This window comes from Pan troglodytes, chromosome 5 (assembly GCF_028858775.2).
Source record: "Pan troglodytes isolate AG18354 chromosome 5, NHGRI_mPanTro3-v2.0_pri, whole genome shotgun sequence".
Taxonomy (NCBI): domain Eukaryota; kingdom Metazoa; phylum Chordata; class Mammalia; order Primates; family Hominidae; genus Pan; species Pan troglodytes.
The window spans coordinates 61,610,053-61,628,871 of NC_072403.2; the positions used below are offsets into that span (position 1 = coordinate 61,610,053).

General features: G+C 34.0%; 1 protein-coding gene across 2 annotated transcripts in view; it reads right to left on the reverse strand.

Moving 5' to 3' along the window:
- Positions 1-7,016: 7,016 nt before the first annotated feature.
- The window catches only part of BMP5 (bone morphogenetic protein 5), a 124,205-nt gene continuing 112,402 nt past the window's right edge, over positions 7,017-18,819 (reverse strand). The window contains exons 5-7 of one of the 2 annotated variants that reach the window (XM_518553.6): positions 13,654-13,730; positions 12,189-12,299; positions 7,017-8,863 (exon numbers count right to left, since the gene is read on the reverse strand). In XM_518553.6, coding sequence (XP_518553.2) covers positions 8,714-8,863; positions 12,189-12,299; positions 13,654-13,730 — 338 coding nt within the window. In that variant the 3' untranslated portion in view covers positions 7,017-8,713. The remainder of the gene's footprint in view (positions 8,864-12,188; positions 12,300-13,653; positions 13,731-18,819) is intronic. The other variant, XM_024357240.2, reaches the window with a different exon arrangement.

Genomic DNA, 18,819 nt, shown 5'->3' on the forward strand with positions numbered 1-18,819 from the left:
GATTCCATAAGAAACATCCCCAGCACTATGCTGATGGACTCCACCTCAATACCTGTTTTCCACAGGTAGACCCTGGTGTGATTTAGCTGAGTAGTAAAAGTTGGAGAAGGGTTCTTATTTACTTCCAGTACTTCGCACCTACAGTAGTAATCTTGCTGAGTGTATGGTTTTAAATGCCATTACTTGCTGATGACTTACAGATTTATATCTCTGGCGCATATGTCTCCTGCAACATCAGGACTTACATTTCTAACTGCTTTCCGGGCATCTCACTCCAACATTAACATGCCCATAACCAAGGTCTCAACTCCTTGGAACAATTCCTTTCTGTCCTATGCTGAACCTAATAAATGATTCCTTCTTCTTTCTAGTTACTTGAGCCTTATTAACAGGAGTTCTTAACTCACTTTGGATGTTTGTCCCCCCAAATCTCATGTTGAAATGTGATCCCCAGTGTTAGAGGTAGAACCTGGGGGGGGGGCGGTTTGTGTCATGAGGGCAGATGCCTCATGAATGGCATGATGTCTTCCAGGTGGTTCTGATTTCAAGCAAGATCTGGTTGTTTGAAATGGTCTGGGACCTTTCTCTCCTCTCTCTTGCTCCCTCTCTTGCCATGTAACACGCTGGGTCCCCTTTATGCCTTCTGCCATAAGTAAAAGCTTCCCAAGCCCTCACCATAAGCCAAGCAGATGGTGCCATGTTTGTATAGCCTAAAGAACCATGAGCCAAATAAACCTCTTTTCTTTAGAATTCACCGAGTCTCAGGTACTTCTTTAGAGCCATGCAGAATGGAATAACACATTCGCTCTCTTCTCACACCCCATTAACTCACCTTATCAACTCTGCCTGTGAAATATTTCCAGATTCCAATTACCTCTCATCACCTCTACCATTACCACACTAGTCCAAGTTACCCTATTCTCTAGGCCTGGGTTATTTCAGTGTCTTCTAACCTGCCCTCCTTTCTTTCTGCCTTTACTGTAACACCAAGTAGTCTCCTCACATGGCCAGATTCCTTTTAAAATACAACTCATGGCCTCTTCTGCTCAAAAACTCCAAATGGCTATGCATCGCTGAGTAAAAATTCAAAGTCCTTCCAGTGGCCTTCAAGATCCTATACAACCTGGCTGCCTACTATCAGCCTACACTTATGTTCTTCCTCTTTTCCCATCAATCACTCTGCATGGCCACACTGGCCTCCTTGCTGTGTCTCTAATATGCCAACCATACTTCTGCAGTTGTTGCTGTCTTTGCCTGAAACGCCCTTCTCATGGATATGTACATAAATCATTCATTTTGTCTCTATGCCCAATTCTGTATCACCACTATGTGAATTAGGCAACACTTTCTACGTTGGTGGGAAGCTTTTTTCCCCTCTTATAATTTAGAAAAACGAAATCATCCTGTGGGTTTCATATTGTGTTTCTTGTTTTATCTAGATTAGCATACTCTAAAAGTGAAAGATACTTGGGATATATTGGTTTTAAAATAAGGAAATTACTCCCCTCACTTTCTCAATTTTGATGATGTTCCTTTTAGATGTGCTATTTGTTTCCCATTAAACAGTAAATTAGACCATTTTCCAGTTATTTCTAAATCATTTATTGAGCATCAACTCTGAGAATATCTTTGTGATAATTTTTTAAGGAATTGATAAATTCATGAACGTGCTAAGATTTCCCTATCTTTCAATGTAGAGGGAGTATATTTCCAAATAACTGTAGTAACTGACATAATGGGATGATGTGAAGCATGTATCAAAATAAGAGTGCTATAGTTATTTATTAGAGGGATTAAATACACATGGTTTTGTGTATTTGGTCATTTTGAAGGAATTCACAAATGAGAAAAGTCTCTAGGAATCAATAGAATATCAGCAGGCAAAACTTAGAAAGGACATTACTGGTGAATAAAAAAATGTTTTCAAGGTGCATTGGGCGATACAGAGTAGTTAAACTTATTTTCACTTAATAACAGCCCTCAATAATAGAAGGTTAGTGTGAGATGAGATTCACTGGACCCCTATGTTCAATAGCCAAGATTTTTCAAATATTTCCTCTTTCTATCATGACATCCTTGGAGAAATGCTTGCCATCTCAAATAAACTAAAGTTCTAAGTAGAACACCTTAGAAAGTCTTATTGCCCTCAAGATGTATTGTTTGGTACAATATTGTTGACTTTCACCTTTAAAACAAGTAATTGTCAAATAACCAGCCACTATGTGACACGTGTCTTTGCTCCTCCATCTTCCTCCATGATAGTGAAGCCTCCCCAGCCATGTGGGACTGTGAGTCCATTAAACTTCTTTCCTTTATAAATTACCCATTCCTGGGTATGTGCTTATAGCAACGTGAGAACGGACTAATACACCTGTCATATTTGCTTGAAAATAATGTATATTCTGCCGTGTTCTACATATGTCCATTAAGTCATATTTGTTAATAAGGCATCTGCTGTATTCTCAGTAATCTTTTTTCTGTTAATCTATCAATTAATAATAGAGTTTGCTAAAAATCCTTCACTAAAATTGTACACTTTTGATTTATTCTTATAGTTCTAACAATTTATAATTTATTCACTTCTAAAACATAGTATTAGGTACACTTAAGCTTATTAAGCTTAAAATAATAATGATGATTGAAAACCTTATCAATATGTGTTGATCTTCATTGTCTCTGGTAATGATTGTTTTGTGTTAAAGTGTAAACACACTTTACACATATGATTAAGTCAGAGTTTTTGTTTCTGTTGTTGACTATTGTTGTCCTGATATATATTTCCCTTCATTTTACTTTAAACTTTTCTGTGGTTTTGGGTCTTTAAATAGCATGTAGCTACTGGTTGAAGTTATTATTTTTAAATCTAATATGGTAAAAGTGACTTTTCAATACACTTAAACATTTAAAATTTCATGAGTTTATCTGGATGTGTGTGGGGGCGGATGCGGTCGGGGGGGCAGTCAGGGTCTTACTCTGTCACCCAGGGAGGAGTGGCATGATCATAGTGCATTGCAGTCTCCATCTCCTAGGCTCACGTCATTCTCCCACCTTAGCCTCCCATGTATCTAGGACTACAGGCACATGCCACAATGCCAGGCTGATTTTATTTTTTTTAAGTAGAGATGGGGTCTCACTATGTTGCCCAGGCTGGTCTCGAACTCCTGAGCCCAAACCATCCTCTCTCCTTGGTCTCCCAAATGCTGGAATTACAGATGCGAGCCACCACACTCAGCCTAGATTTATTTCTATCATACTACTCTATGCAACATTTCTCCCTTTTAATGTGTCTCTTTTATCTTTTCCTCCTTTTTTTTATTTTGTTGAAATAATTGCATTTTATCACATTGCAATTACCGGTTTAGAACAGGGGTCAAAAGTTTACAATTCAAGGACCCAAATCCAATCCAACACATCTTTGTAAATAAAGTTTTATTGTAATAGACCTACACTCGTTCATTTAGGTATTGTTTATGGTTGCTTTCACACTACAGACGCAGAGTAAAGTAGTTGGAACAAAACTACGAAGCCTAAAATATTTACTCTTAGGTCTCTACAGAAAAAGTGTGCTGACCCTGATTTAGAAGATATATATTGTTTTTCTGGTATTTTGTCTTTGCACTTAAAACTTTACCATGAATTCTGAGGCCAAATCAAATTTAATCATCATCATCGAGTAAAATGCAAAACATGTATTTTCAGTTATCTACCTTCTTGCATACATTCCATAGTTTCACTGTATTTTAAACTCTATCTTAACTCTTTTAACACTATTCTAACTCTACCCTGCTTTTTTTAACCATGGTTTTTAGACAATACTATTTATTTTAATCTATCCCCCATGTTTACTATTTTTTCTTATCAGTTTTGCATATATTTCCTTTTGCAGTTTATTTTCTTTCTTCCTGAGGTATAGCCATTAGCAGTGGCTTTGCTATTAATGATAAATTCTTTTTCAATTTTCATTTTATTGTCTCAAAAACATTTTAATTTGCCCTAATTATTGAAGATAGTTTTGCTGGATATAGAATTCTAAATGGCAGTTATTTTTCCTTATCAATTTAAAGACAGTAATTACAAGTTGACTGACTTTTAAGTTGAGAAAAGAGTTTGATTGAGAAGCCAACTGTTAGCCCAAAAATTGTCCCCAATTTTCTGGAAGACTGATTAGATGGATGTTAGAGCTCCTTTAATCCCCATGTACTTTTAGTTCTCTGTTAGATTTTCCATCTTTTTATCTGGCTTAATGCTGCCTTCTGGATAGTTTCTTCAGATCTGTCTGCCAGCTCACTATTTCTCTTGTTCCTGATATCAAAACCACTATTTATCACATCCAATAAAGCTTAAAGATTTTTCTTCTTAGATGTTCGATATGTTCATTTAAAATATGTTTATACTTACATTCTTATTCTTTCTTTTTGAAAAATCACATAAAATATACTTACTTATATTCTATATCCAATAATTCAGTAAACAGGACACTTATGAGTTTGGTGTTACCCTTTTTTATTTCTTATAGCTCTTATGGTGCCTTGTTTGTACATTTATTGTGATAGTTTTTGTTTTGTTTGTTTGTTCCTTTGGTTGTTTTGATGTGAGCTTATATTCCTTGGCATATTTTCAGTGGGATTTCCTTGAGTCCTAGATTGAACGTCAAGTTCCAAAAGATAAATTTCACGTTTGCTTCTCTCAAATGCTTTTTCAGCTTCACTAATCAGATCTGAGACTTTTAAAACTTACATTTATGCCATAACTGCACACGAGTATATGTGTATGTGTAGATGCCATACATAGTGTGACTTCTAGTCTGAAATCTGAGCTCTGATCTGAGCTCCTGCCCTGCACAGACCTAAGGCTTTGGTTCTTGCCCCATGGAATGATCATTGACCAAAGCTCCAGGCTAATAGAAATCAGAAAATGCTACTAATACAGTACTCATTTCTCCCCCATACACACGTGTGTGTGTGTGTGTGTGTGTGTGTGTGTGTATTGGAGAAAGTGATATGTAGTCTAAGCTATCTTATTGGGCTTATGCTCAGGTTTGAGAATTTTTCTCCTACTCAGCTTTTTCTGTAGATACCTGAAAGAAAATAAATATAGTCCCGCTTTTTAAGTAAGTTCTACTAGATTTCACTATATAGTATTATGCACAATGAACTGAAAAATATATTGCTTATATCCCACTAAACTCTTGGGTTAGGTCCTGTTTCCAGACTGATTCTTGAGGCTGTTTATGCAGTATTATCTACTTTATTCTCTTCTCTATAATTTACAGAACTTGAGGCTCTACTGTATCTACCCATCCCCTACCTTGACCCTTCAGATTTGATTTGATTTGATTTGATTTGATTTTTGAGATGGAGTTTCGCTCTTGTTGCCCACGTTGGAGTGCAATGGTATGATCTCAACTCACTGCAACCTCTGCCTCCCAGGTTCAAGCAATTCTCCTGCCTCAACTTCCCAAGTAGCTGGGATTACAGGCATGTGCCACCACATTCAGCTAATTTTGTATTTTTAGCAGAGATGGAGTTTCACCATGTTGGTCAGTCTGGTCTCAAACTCCTGACCTCAGGTGATCCACCCACCTCGGCCTCCCAAAGTGCTGGGATTACAAATGTGAGCTACTACGCCTGGCCCAGAATTGATTTTAGGCTAGCTGCCTTAGTGAAGTTGAAACAAGGATGCAAAAGTTAACATACATGCTTTTAATTTTTGAAATTTCTTTGTAATTTTCAAAGGCTGTATCTGATGTGACTTTTCCTGTCTTTGAAATCTCTGTATTTAAAACAGCCTTTAACAAATATCACAATAGACTTTTAAAATTTTGCAGAGCCTTTGCTGTTTTTTTAAAATTGCTAACTTGGATATAGCATCATTTTCTACTTAAATAAGCATTGACATTGATTGTTACTTTTTGTACTTTCTCTTCAATTATGATCTTAAAGAAACTTGATAAAACACAGATGTATGCCTGTATACCAACAATTTTTATGCTTTATCAGCAAAGGCATCTTCACTTCTAAATTTAAAAAATTCCAGACCAAAAAAAAAATTGTGAAAGGAAAAATAGGTAATCTGAGATGGAAATTAGATAATAGATTGAGCACTGGACTGAATGGTTATGAGATGGTTACTTGTGTTTGGGAATGACGATTTCTTCTGCCTTGAATGGAACTGGAACATAAGCTAATTATTCATTGTAAATGTCTTGGGAGATGATATCTGCCAGCTTGTGAAGTACCCAGTAGACTCTGGCTTGGGTTTGATGATGATGATACTAGGATTATAAAATGACAGTTCTTAGTTGAGAAAAAAATAATTTTGGATTTTCTGCCTGTGTTTTCTTAATTTCTTTAGTTTAATGTAGACTATTTTTGCCTTAGTTTTAAAGAATTTGAATATTTATGATTTATGCCCTTCTATTTCCAAAAAGGATTATGGCCACTTTACAAAGTAAAAACAAGTATAAAACAGAAAAATTAAAAATAAACAATCAAAAAAGTGAGTACATCATTAACGAACTCAAAAGACCTGAATGAAGACCTGTTAAAATAGGTCAAATTATTCTGGTGTCTAGTAAGAGCTTGAGTATCACCAAGGTGATACTAAGAGTTTACTGTAATAGTTATTAGAAACTAATGTGACGAGTATATGTGCGTATTATACTACACATATGTAATTTTAGAAAATGCAAAAGCACTGATGCCAATTACCTCCCTTCTAATATGAAAAAGAACAAATGAGGTATTTCTCCATTCTAATTATTTTTTGCTATTTTTAAAATTTGTTGTTTGAACAGATTAAGAAAATCTTTAATTCATGGATTGTTGCTTTGCACATTTAATAGTGAGATAATTATTAACAACACAAAAAACAATTTTGGCAATTAAGAACAACATAAAGAATCATGTGATCCACAAACAGTTTACATTTGATAAATATTCTTATTGTCTCAATTTATGAAATACTTACATTTTGTATTCCTTTTAAATAAAGAACCAAATCAAGAACAGCAGAAATTAGCATCCGTTTAATATATTTTAAAATATGGAAATATATTTAAACAGCACATTTAAAGAATAAAACAATAGACTTCCATTTCTTATTCTCTCAATGGTACACCATTAATTAAAAATATATTACTTAATGTACCCGTTAATATAGTTACTGTCAAATTTTCTTTAAGATAAACTGTATTTCAAAACAACATTTTAATATACCCGAATTACAAACAAAGCCATAACATTTTTGAAGACATTTTTGGTATACGTTTGGTTTGAAAGATCCAAAAGGATGATTAATAAATGGTGCTTTATGAATACTTTAGATTAACTGTAAATAAGCCTAACCACAGAGTCACCATAAATAGCAAGTTGTCAATCTAAAGATCATTCTTCAAAAAGTCAGTGTGTGTTAAAGAAAGGCCTTAGAGGGCATTCTAATAGATAGAGAAAATAAATTAATTTTAGAGGGAAGAACACACATGCACACACAGACACACACACACACACACACACACACACACACAACAGAACCTTCCTGTTTGGAATTATTTGTGCTTGGAAGAAGGTTTACAAAATCCCTTTACAAAATAAGGTTTTCATTGAGCTCACTCTCAAAGATATGAAAAATGAATTTCAGCTGTTCTTTAGAAATGGCAATTCTGTCAAAGCCATTCTGGGACTTTTGGTAATTTCCTCCAGTTTAGTTTCAGTGCTTTTACTTCTAAATAAAATCCCTTACATCACATCAATCAGCAAACTCAGTTATAAAGGAGAGCTAAAGAAAATGGTTCTTTCGGCATCTTCTGCTCTTGTACATTTTATGCATGCAGTGACTCTTGCCGGTGGGGAGGAAAGTGGAGCACATGTAAATGTTTCTTTATTTTGGACTAGGTTTTTAAATCTGAAAAAAAAAATTCTGCAGCAGTAGTGTTCTAGATAATAGGCAGACATGATTTATTTGAGGTAAGAAGGTTGTACTACAATTAGTGTTAACTTGGAAAGCTATGGACACAGGCTCAAGCCTGTCTCCTGAAGCTTTGAGCTCTTTGCAAAATCTACAATCCACAAGCCAAAAAGGAACATGCTCCTACAGTTACACCACTTCTGTTAAAGCAAACAGTTAAAACAATTCTGTGCAATCTTTCAGCTTCTATGTTCTGCCTACCGTTTATTTATTCAAATCCAGTTCAACATTTCACTTTATCTAATAAAGCAGGAACTCTAAAAGAGAAATTGTGTTTATCCAAGAATTTTTGTTTGGGTTGTTATTTTTTTTAAGTCTTATTTCTAAATAAATATTCTATCATGGTTTTCATTGGCACAATATAACTAAATTATTCAATTTCCTTCCACAATATTAAACAGTCAAAGGAGTTCTGTCTAATCTCAGAAAATTATATAAAATTGTATTAGAAAAAAATGTTGAAATGGAATTGAATGGACTCAGCATAACCCATTGAAAATTAGACTAGATGATCTATTGTATAATGTAGTGGCCTATGAAATAGATTTTATTGATAAAGCCTCCACAAAAGAGAATATATACCTTTAAATAAATAAAAATGACTATATACATGATATTGTACATAGGAAAAGAGTCAAAATGAGCCAGACTAATTTTAGGAAATTCCCCGTTTGTCTGAAAGTATGCTTTTTATTGCAGCCATAAACCTTAATACAGATCTTTTTGTTATTATCAATATTATTTAATATTAGTGGCAGCCACATGAGCGTACTACCATATTTCTATATTTTTTCAAAATGACATTGGAGCTGTCATCAAAGTACAGAACAGAGATGGCATTTAATTTGGTTGGAGCACAACAAGGCTTTGGTACGTGGTCAGGAAACATCAGATGAACCTGGGAAAGAAAAAAGGTTTTGTTTTATTAAGAAATAAAATACACATTCTTTTGCAGTTTTAAAATGGTATGCTTATTTTATCACTCATAATCAGGCACACCATTAAGCTGATCGCCCTTCTCCCATTTATTCCATGACTGGGGTGGGGGACTGAAGGATGTATTTTTAAGCATTAACACCTGGAATCAACCCAGCCAATTCAATTATGTGTTTGAACCTTGAAAAATATCTCACCAAATAAAGAAAACTTCCTCTATAGAATATTCAGTGGAAGTTTTCCTAGGGAAAGAACACAGCAACTAGCACTTTGTTGCTTTTAGTTGAAATGACTGTTTCTATATATATCATGAGGAATATGGAAGTTACAAGAGCAAATCAATGAAAACACATAGTTGCAGAAAGATTTGGATCTAAGAATTATCTTTTAAAAGGAAAATTTAGCAATAAATCATACATTTTATGCCAACTCTTAATTTTCCATGGTAAAAGAAGCATAAAAATCATAATAAAATAAAATCCACATATAATCCAATACTTGCCTTAAAGCAATGATTTCAGCTCTTCATAGAATTTTTTTATCACGTTGGCTGGAGTTTAATATCCATTTACTTTTTTTCTCCCTTGCCTGCCCCCTAGACAAGTGCCAAAAAGCAGGCTAAGCTAAATCAGAAGCAAAGGGCCTAGAGACTTTACAAATGAACATCCACCTCCCCAAAAGCCTAAAAAGGTGTCTGTACATGAAAAGTGAAATGCTTAAGTAAAGGGTTGATAATAATTTTGATCAGACTGGCAGTCTGCCTATGATTTGAAATAATTGAGCAAAGAGCCAGAACACAGTTCCCCCATTTCCCACCCACCTATTCTGGCCCTTCCCCCAGAGGAGTTTATGGGAAATCCCACTGATGAGTCTTACGGGATCCACAAAAAGCAAATACAGCCTCTTACAGTTTTGGCTGTACAATGTCCTGGCTGAAATGATATAGGGGCCTTGCATGTGGACACAAACAGCAGGAAAAATGAGGTGATCTGACATGAACTTGAAATTTCCTAAGACCTCACAAAACTAAAAGTTGGATAGTTTCTACAAATTTCTGATGCTGCTTATGTCCTTCATCAGCTTTATCTTCCATAACCCACACATACATGATTGATAATCCTGCTGTTTCAATGGCCTTGGCAGCCTAATGGAAAAAAAAAAATGGATTGTTCTTGAATGGTTTCTCAATATATTAGTCACAAACATGCTTTCCTCCGTCTTTTTGTTTCATGTCCTTCACAGAACAAACATAAAGCGTGCACAACACCAGGGAAAAAAAATCAAACTTCCCGTGTATGCTCCAGTTTTGCAATGACTTATGTCCTACATCCCAGGGTAGAGATACAGAGCAGACTCTTGTTCCAAGTTTGTGTCAGATCTTTTTTATATTTGTTTTTTGATACTTTACTACAGCCATAAGAGCTGAAAATATGTATTTATTTATTTTAAAAGAGAAAAAATGAGAGAAGGGGGAGTATTTGACAAAGGATATTTTTCAATAAGTAGGCATTGCTTAGCCTGAGGGAATCTTTGATACATTAGATCCATATCTAAGGAAGCAAAAGTCTGCTTTCATAGTCATCAAAATGATGATAAAAAGAGGCAAAGAACTTTCTGAGAAATTAAGTAGTATTACTTCAACTGATAGGAGTTATTCTATGACCTTACAGAAAGACAGTGATCATGAAGTTCTCTTCATAGGATGAAACAATAGTATTCTTCTTTATCTGATATACTTTCATGTCAACATGAATTCTCATATACAAAGAGAAAAGTTAGCTTCTTAAAAATTCTTTTAGTGGTAGAAGTTTGAATGCAAAACATCCATCCTTGCAAAGCCTACCTACACTCCACACTCCTGGAAACACTATTCCATATAAAGAACAGCTTATATTTACAGATAGCAAAGGTGAAGTCATATCAGACTTTAAATCCCCCTAGAAATTTACTCTTTACCTTGTATATGGCACTAAAGTAGGCATTCTCACTGGTCATGAATCAATAAAAAGAAGAATATTTATAAATCATTATTATCAAAATGTATATTTGCTTTATCTTTCTGTTGCTCTCTAGCCCAAGGTTATTTCCAGTCTTTGATAACGTTCATGCTCTAGTTGTTATAGATTGCACTTTTTGGTGTCTAGATATTCTGTAGTATTTTATGAAGTCAATAAAGATGCCAGTAAATATCAAGTCATTCAAGTATTTGCTTTTGCCAGTTCACAGATATCATTGTTTATTCCTTAATTCAGCTTTAAGTTTTAAATTAATTGTGGGGGAAAATAGCAAACTTATGGAGAGTCGAATCTTCACAAATTCTAAGAGTAATTCTTTCTTTTTCCATAAATAAACCTCACTCACAAAGACAGGATTTTCTACTATCTACTTTTCTCTTACTGGCGTCCACCAAATAATTCCACTCCCATCAAGCCTTGATTCTAAAATAATGTGTTCTCTCCCATTCTTCTTAAATACAAAAGTTAAAATTTTTATATTAGCCCAAACATTGATTTAAAATTATGTCACATAGTCTGGTATGTTTTCTAGGAGCCTCTCATTTAGTCTTAGGGAGATTGTTCCTCTGCCAAATCGATAGGCCAGATGCTATGAGGTACATCAGACTCTCAATAGGTTTCATGAGCTCATTAGGTAGAAGGCAATCAGTTAATCACATCAACCCTTCAGTACATTGTTCATAAAAATAAGCCTAGATTATTAGAGATTTAATCACTGCTAAGTTTCTGAGATTGAGGAATAAAGAAAAGGAAGTATAATTTCTACTTTAAAGATTACAGGAGGAGGAGGAGAACAATAAGAAATAGAAATTAGCTTCCTATTTGTATACTACATTGAAGAACTTTTATAATACCAAAGTATGTTATAGAACATTCTTAAATAATTAAAAACCCTCAGACGAAATTTAGTACAGCTATTACTCAATGTTTTTGCAATGATTACTAATGAATTGCTAGGTTAGAAACAGCCCCAGGGAACCTGTGTGCTTAGTCATACTGTGTAATGAACAAACAGTTCAAGATGACCATTTCATGTTATTACTCCAGTTTTCCTAGCTGAATCCTTCTCCACTGTGTAACTGGGATTACTCTAAACCAGCCCGAGTTTCCTGACTATACCCACAGTTGTTACTTCAGCTCTAAAAAGAAACAAATGAGTTTGAGAAGATAAAATAATGCATTAAAAATTGTAAATAGATGCTTTCCTCTAAAACAACTTTATAATATGCTTGCATTCTAAGCTATTTTTAATCCTTCAAAAACAAAGCTTACCAGAGTCTGAACTATAGCATGGTTGGTGGCATTCATATGGGCGTTAAGTGGAAAAGAACATTCTCCATCACAATAAAATGCAGCGTATCCTTCTGGTGCTATAATCCAGTCCTGACACATACACACAAACACACACACACACACACAAAAAAAAAAAAAAAAAAAAAAAAACAAGAAAAAATATCACCAAAGTAAAAATTTAAAAAAACATCTTAAAAGTTATTGAAATATATTGTATCTGAATAGGTTTCTATTCTTGGTCCAACAATTATTCTAATGGAATTATTTTCCCCACACCCTTTAATTTTAAGCTGAAGTTTAGGACAAAAGTATAAATATTTTCACAAGAAATTGTCCTCTCTAATTACTCCCAAGAGGTAGTTATGTAAGATATTCATAGCATGTATTAAACATGTATTCATGAATAAAACTATTATAAGAAAATAGCATTCTAAATATTGTTTAAACAGGAAATGATGAACTCTGGAAAGTTCAAGTCAACCCGAAAGAAAAAGGAGAATCAAGTTAATTGAGATCATTCTCATTACTTCTTAAGAACTCATTCTTAGTTTTATAAGTCTGACAACATCCTAAAGCCTTAATATTTTTTCTGCATGCTGTTTTTCTTTCCATTCATGCATTAACTTTATGGTCTCTTTAGAAAAAATAAATTGGAGCAAATTCCTAAAAACTGAACATGATAAATTTCGGGAAGCTAAAGAATTGGTACATGAATGGTTGCCTTGATATTTTTCCCACAGAGAAATAAAACTTGGCACAAATGTAAGAATTATTGAGTTATTCATGTTGAAAGTTTATCATAAATTTTGAATATATTTACATTTTAATAGTATTTCTCAATACAGGAACTCATATATGAGAATCCATTGTAATAGAATATTAGGAGAAGTCTTAAAATTTCATTTTAAACTGTCACCACATACAGCCATTAAAAAATTACTTTGGTGAAATTTTCCTCCTCATCCTGTTTCTAAAGGCTATCCAAAAGATAGCAATACATTTTTAAGTGCAAGAAAAAAAAAGTCTGTCATCTTCCCCATGACAGGGACATTATAGTTGAGGGCTCTATTTCCTAGCCCAATAGTTGGAGACCCTCAGAGGCTTAGTGGAGTTACTTATACTAATATGAACAAATCTTCTATTTACAATAAAATTAAAAGTTTGGAATACTTAAACAACAGCACTCTTTTTTTCTTCCTAAATATCTTAGTGTTCTATGTCTCATTCAGCGTAGTTTTTTTGTTTGACTGTGACAAATACTAATCATGTTTCCATGGTAAAAGGTTAATTGAGAAATGAAAATAAAGTGAATAAGCCATATTCTAAATGGTCATGTCAAAAATCATTGGGTATTATATTGGAAAATTACTGCCAAAGACTATGACTTATTAAGGATTTATGATAATTCAGAAAAGAAGCACCAAAGTTGACTGAAAATTCCTACCTGCCATCCCAGATCCCGGAAGCTCACATAGAGTTCGTGCTTCTTACAGGCTTGTTTTTGCTCACTTGTGTTATAATCTGAAGATAAAAACCACATTTTGAATAAATGGTTGCTTACAGATATACTAATACTTCTTTTGTGAGGTCACTGGTAAGATTTTTTAAAGGGGTTTTATTTGAAGTTGTGGAAAATGAGTTTCAATCTTAAAGTTAGAACTACTTACTAACCATGTGAACTTCAGTCAGGTTACTTGTCCTGAGTTTCTTCTTCTGTGAGATGTAGACAATATCATTTACCTGATGAAGCTCTAACATGGATTCCGTTAGGCCATCTACTTGACAGGGCACAGCGTGGTGTCTGTCGTTCATTGAGTACCATCTGCTCAATGAATACTTATTCATTAATTCATTCATACTCTAGGGGTACTTAATATATTGAGAGAGATTATATATATATATATATATATATATATTTGTGCAATAACTTGTAACATCTTCCATGAGGCAGATACTGGGATCTTACTTAGCTGATTTTATTTTAATAAATATCTTAACCTCAGGATACCACAAGTTGAGCTTCTAATCATCCCCCAAAATCCTGTCCACCTGTAGACTTCATTCTTGACTAATGGTAGTTGCCTGGGTTAAAAAATAAAAACCAAAACAAAACAACAAGAATCAAAATAGTTCTCTTTTTTTTCTTTCATTTACACATCCAATCTGTCAGGAAATCTCACACACTATCTTCAATAAGCCCAAAATGCACCTGCTCTCACGCCCTTCATAATTGGTCTTGGTCCAAGACACCATCATCTCTGGCATGAATTACTGCAATATCCTCATTGCTAGTCTCCCTGCTTCTGCCCTTGCTCCTCTATAGCAAACTAGTCAAGTGGACCTTTTAACAAGTAAACTTAATTACATCACTTCCCTGCCAGTCCCTCTATGGTCCTCATATCATTAAGAGTGAAATATTCTCAGAGTGGTTACAAGGCTCTTTATATTTTGGTCTTATTATCCCTCTGACTCATTTGATCCTATTACCCCTCTGACTCTCTCTTCTTCTCCTTCACCTTGCTCCAGCCACCATACCTCCTTGCTGTTTCACTCACAGTCAACCTTGCTCCCACTTTAGAGCCTTTTCTCTCACTAGTCCCTCTCCTTGGATAGCTACATGGCTAATTCCTGAATCTTCATGTCCTTGCTTAAGCAACATCTCAACAAGGCCTTCACTACCCTTTTAATATTGCAACTCTCACCCTGATACACCTGATTTCTCTCACTTTGTTCTGATTTTTTTCCATCTCAATTATCACTTTTAGAAATGCTATGACATTTCCTTATTTATTTATGCATGGCTTCTTGTCTGTTTCCTCCCACTAAAATATAAGCTTCATAGGGGCAAGAATCTCGTTTGGCTCTGTTTTGCTCACTGATGTATCCCTAGTGCCAGGAACAGTGCCTGGCATACAATAAACATTCAAAAAAGTATCTGAGGAGTTAATGGACAAATTTCTCATAGTGTTCCATAAGTGATTTGAGGCAAGTGAAATACTAGCATTACGTATTTTGGAATGTAATCTGAATACCCATAACTTTTTATAATTGTTTTAAATTATTAAATACAAATGTAGAATTTCAATCTTGCATCTGGAATAAAGTAAAATACTGAAGAAACACAGAGATTTATGGAACATTTTTCATTCTTGTCTTGTGTTGGGTTTGCTCACATTTTGTACAAATAACATTCGAAAAACTAGTCCACTTTGATTATTTCTAAAATAAAATATTAAAGAAATAAAATTTAAAAATAATTTGTTTTACAGTTTTTGTAAAAGTGTCACCTTCCTGTTTAATTACTCTCAACCTCTAATGAAAGTGTAGGCAAGTTAGAGATCAAAGGAGCCCATCATAGAGGGCCTTGCTTCTCATGGTTACTTCAAGTAATTATTTGTTTAATGTTAATCTAAAAAACAAGCTAATGATTAAATTTTGAAATCAAGGTATTTTTCTTGTAGGTTATTTATTCCTACTATGCAATTAACTTCATTAAAACAGATTAAATAAGTAGATAATGGGAAATGGGGGAGAGAGGATTTATTTCAGACTCTACATTCTGGTTCTTCTTCAGGGAAATATCTCCCTTGCAGCTAACTTTGTTCAGGCAATGGACAAATAACACTTTAACACTAAACATGAAATGGTTAAATTTCCTCATTCGTGTTTAGAGAAAAGAAATAATTGATTCTACTATTGGTTTGTTTTCATAAACTCCTTGATATACAAAATGGGGAAAAACAAATGTTAGCTATGCATTGGACCAGGGGTCAGCAAACTTTTTAAAAGTTTTTTAAACTTATTTAAACTTTTTTTTAAAGAGACTGATAGTAAATATGTTGGGCTAAGTGGTCTCCTTGCAACTACTCAATTTTGCTGCTGTAGTATAAAAGTAACCATAGACAATATGTAAATGAATGGGTGTGGCTATATTCCAGTAAAACTACCTATGGATACTAAAATTTGAATTTCATATGATTCCCACATGCTGCAAAATATTGTCCTTCTTTTCCACGCAAACATTTTCAAATGTAAAGACCACTCTTAGTAGGTCATACAAAAACAAATGATAGGCTTAATTTGATTATTAGGCCTTACTTTTTCAAACTCTGCATTAGGTAATAATGGGAATATTTATCTATTCATCTTTGTCTTAATTAAAAATATTAAATATGAATAACAACATTGTAGCCAATATCACATACATGTTTATAAGAAAAGCCATAAACTACAAATATGGTTATTTGAATTATATGTATATAAAAAATAAAGAAAATAAAACTTAAAAGTCAAAATATATCTGTTCCATATATATGTCTTTTTATGCAGGCTAAGTGATGTATATAATGTAACATCACATAAATGTAACAAGCAATGAAATGTATAACAGAATCTGGTTCCAAGAGTCTGATTTCATAGAGCATTAGGACCATATGCTTATTCTGTCAGAAATAAAAATTAATGGATAGTGAGTGAAGTAAATGTTGTACCCAAACTAGAAAAACCTGCAGTTAGGTTTACTCTAAATGCTTGGCAGAATAAGCTGTGGGAGGAAGGGCAAGGAAGTTAGATTTATGTCTTTTAAAATACTGATGGGCAGCCTTTAGAAGATTAGTATGAAATGGATATAATTCTACTGTTAATGAGCCTGCCTACAAATGAAGAGTCATGGCAAAAATTATTAAAATGTTCTAAAATCAACACTAGAAAAAGTAAACCAACATGTCTTATCCATAGTGCAAGTGTTATCAATAATATTTCTCTGTTTTGTCTCTTAATAGTAATAATATTAGGAAGCCCATGCCAAAATAGTAAAAATATCGCTAAATACTTTAAGCAAATTTCTTTATGGTCAATTTCTAGATATTGTATAAATTTAATCTTTAGTTTGATTTTCTTTAGTTTGATTCTTTTTGTCTTAGAATAAAATCATGAAAAACAAAATAAATATGTGGAGGTAAAAGTTGGTAAAACACAAAAATTCCTGAATATGATAAGAAGAACACTAGTACACTGTTGGTGGAAATGTAAATTAATACAACCACTTTTTTGAGGTTCCTCCCAAAAGTAAAAGTAGAGCTACCATATCATCAAGCAATCTCACCACTGGGTATATATCCAAAACAAAGGAAATCAATAAGTTGAAGATATATCTGCACTCCCATATTGATTGCAGCACTATTCACAAGATACAGAAGCAACATAAGTGTCCATCAGTGTATGAATGGATAAAGAAAATGTGGTACATATACACAACAGCTTATTATTTAGCCATAAAAAGAATGAAATTGGCCTGGCGTGGTGTCTCACACCTGTAATCCCAGCACTTTGGGAGGCCAAGGCGGGCGGATCACCTGGTCAGAAGATCGACACCATTCTGGCTAACACGGTGAAACCCCGTCTCTACTAAAAATACGAAAAATTAGCCAGGCATAGTGGCGGACGCCTGTAGTCCCAGCTACTCAGGAGGCTGAGGCAGGCGAATGGCGTGAACCCGTGAGGCGGAGCTTGCAGTGAGCGAGATGGTGCCACTGCACTTCAGCCTGGGCAACAGAGCAAGATTCTGTCTCAAAAAAAAAAAAAAAAAAGAAAGAAAGAAAGAAAAGAAAAAAAAAGTCAATTAGAGCAAGATGGATGAAACAACTGGAAGATGTTAAGTGAGATAAGCCAGGCACAGAGAGACAAATAACCCCTGTTCTTAGTCATATGTGTAAGCTAAAAAAAAATGATCTCCTGAAGATAGGTAGAGAGTGGAATGGTGGTTACCAAAAGCTGGGAATGGTAGCAGAAAGAGGGGATGAAGAACAATTGGTTAATGAACACAAAAATACAGCTTTTTAAAAAACTTACAGAAGAAATCAGTTGTAGTGTTCGATAATATCACAGTATGGTTACAATGGTTAGCGATAATTAATTCTACATTTCAAAATAACTAGAAGACAAGATTAGGAATGTTCCCAATGTAAAGAAATGATAAATATTTGATGTGATGGATATCTTAATAACCCTGATTTGATCATTACACATTGTATACCTCTATCAAAATATCACATGTACCCCACGAATATGTATAATTATTATGTATCAATAAAAACAAATTCCAGAAATCTGCATGGACTGTCAAAGCTCTGCATACTAGCTCCTGAAAAAAACAAATAAATAAACATGGGATAGACTTGCTGTGAACTGGACAAAGACAATCCAGGCCAAAAACCTTCATATACCATTTTTTTTTTCTTCAGAACATAGTATTAGTTTATCAAAGGGATGAAACACAGATATAGCTATAAAAGCAAAGAAAAATCAGAAATAAAACTTAACATTTAACCATGACAACAGCTTCAATGAGCTAAATATGATGATATGCTGCTGTTTCAAAGCAAAAGAGGAGATGTTAGTTTTTTCACTCTTATTTCCCAAAGAGAAAAATGGAAAAAGGAAGTTGATACCTAAAGCATCAGGACAGAAGACCTTAATTTATTTATAAAAATTTAAAATGATAAATGAATGAAGGTACAAGAGTTGAAAAAGCAGGAATGGTGCTACCATAATGTGAATTTTGATATGACCTTGGGGGTAGAAAAATTCAGGATAAGCCCAAAAATAAATA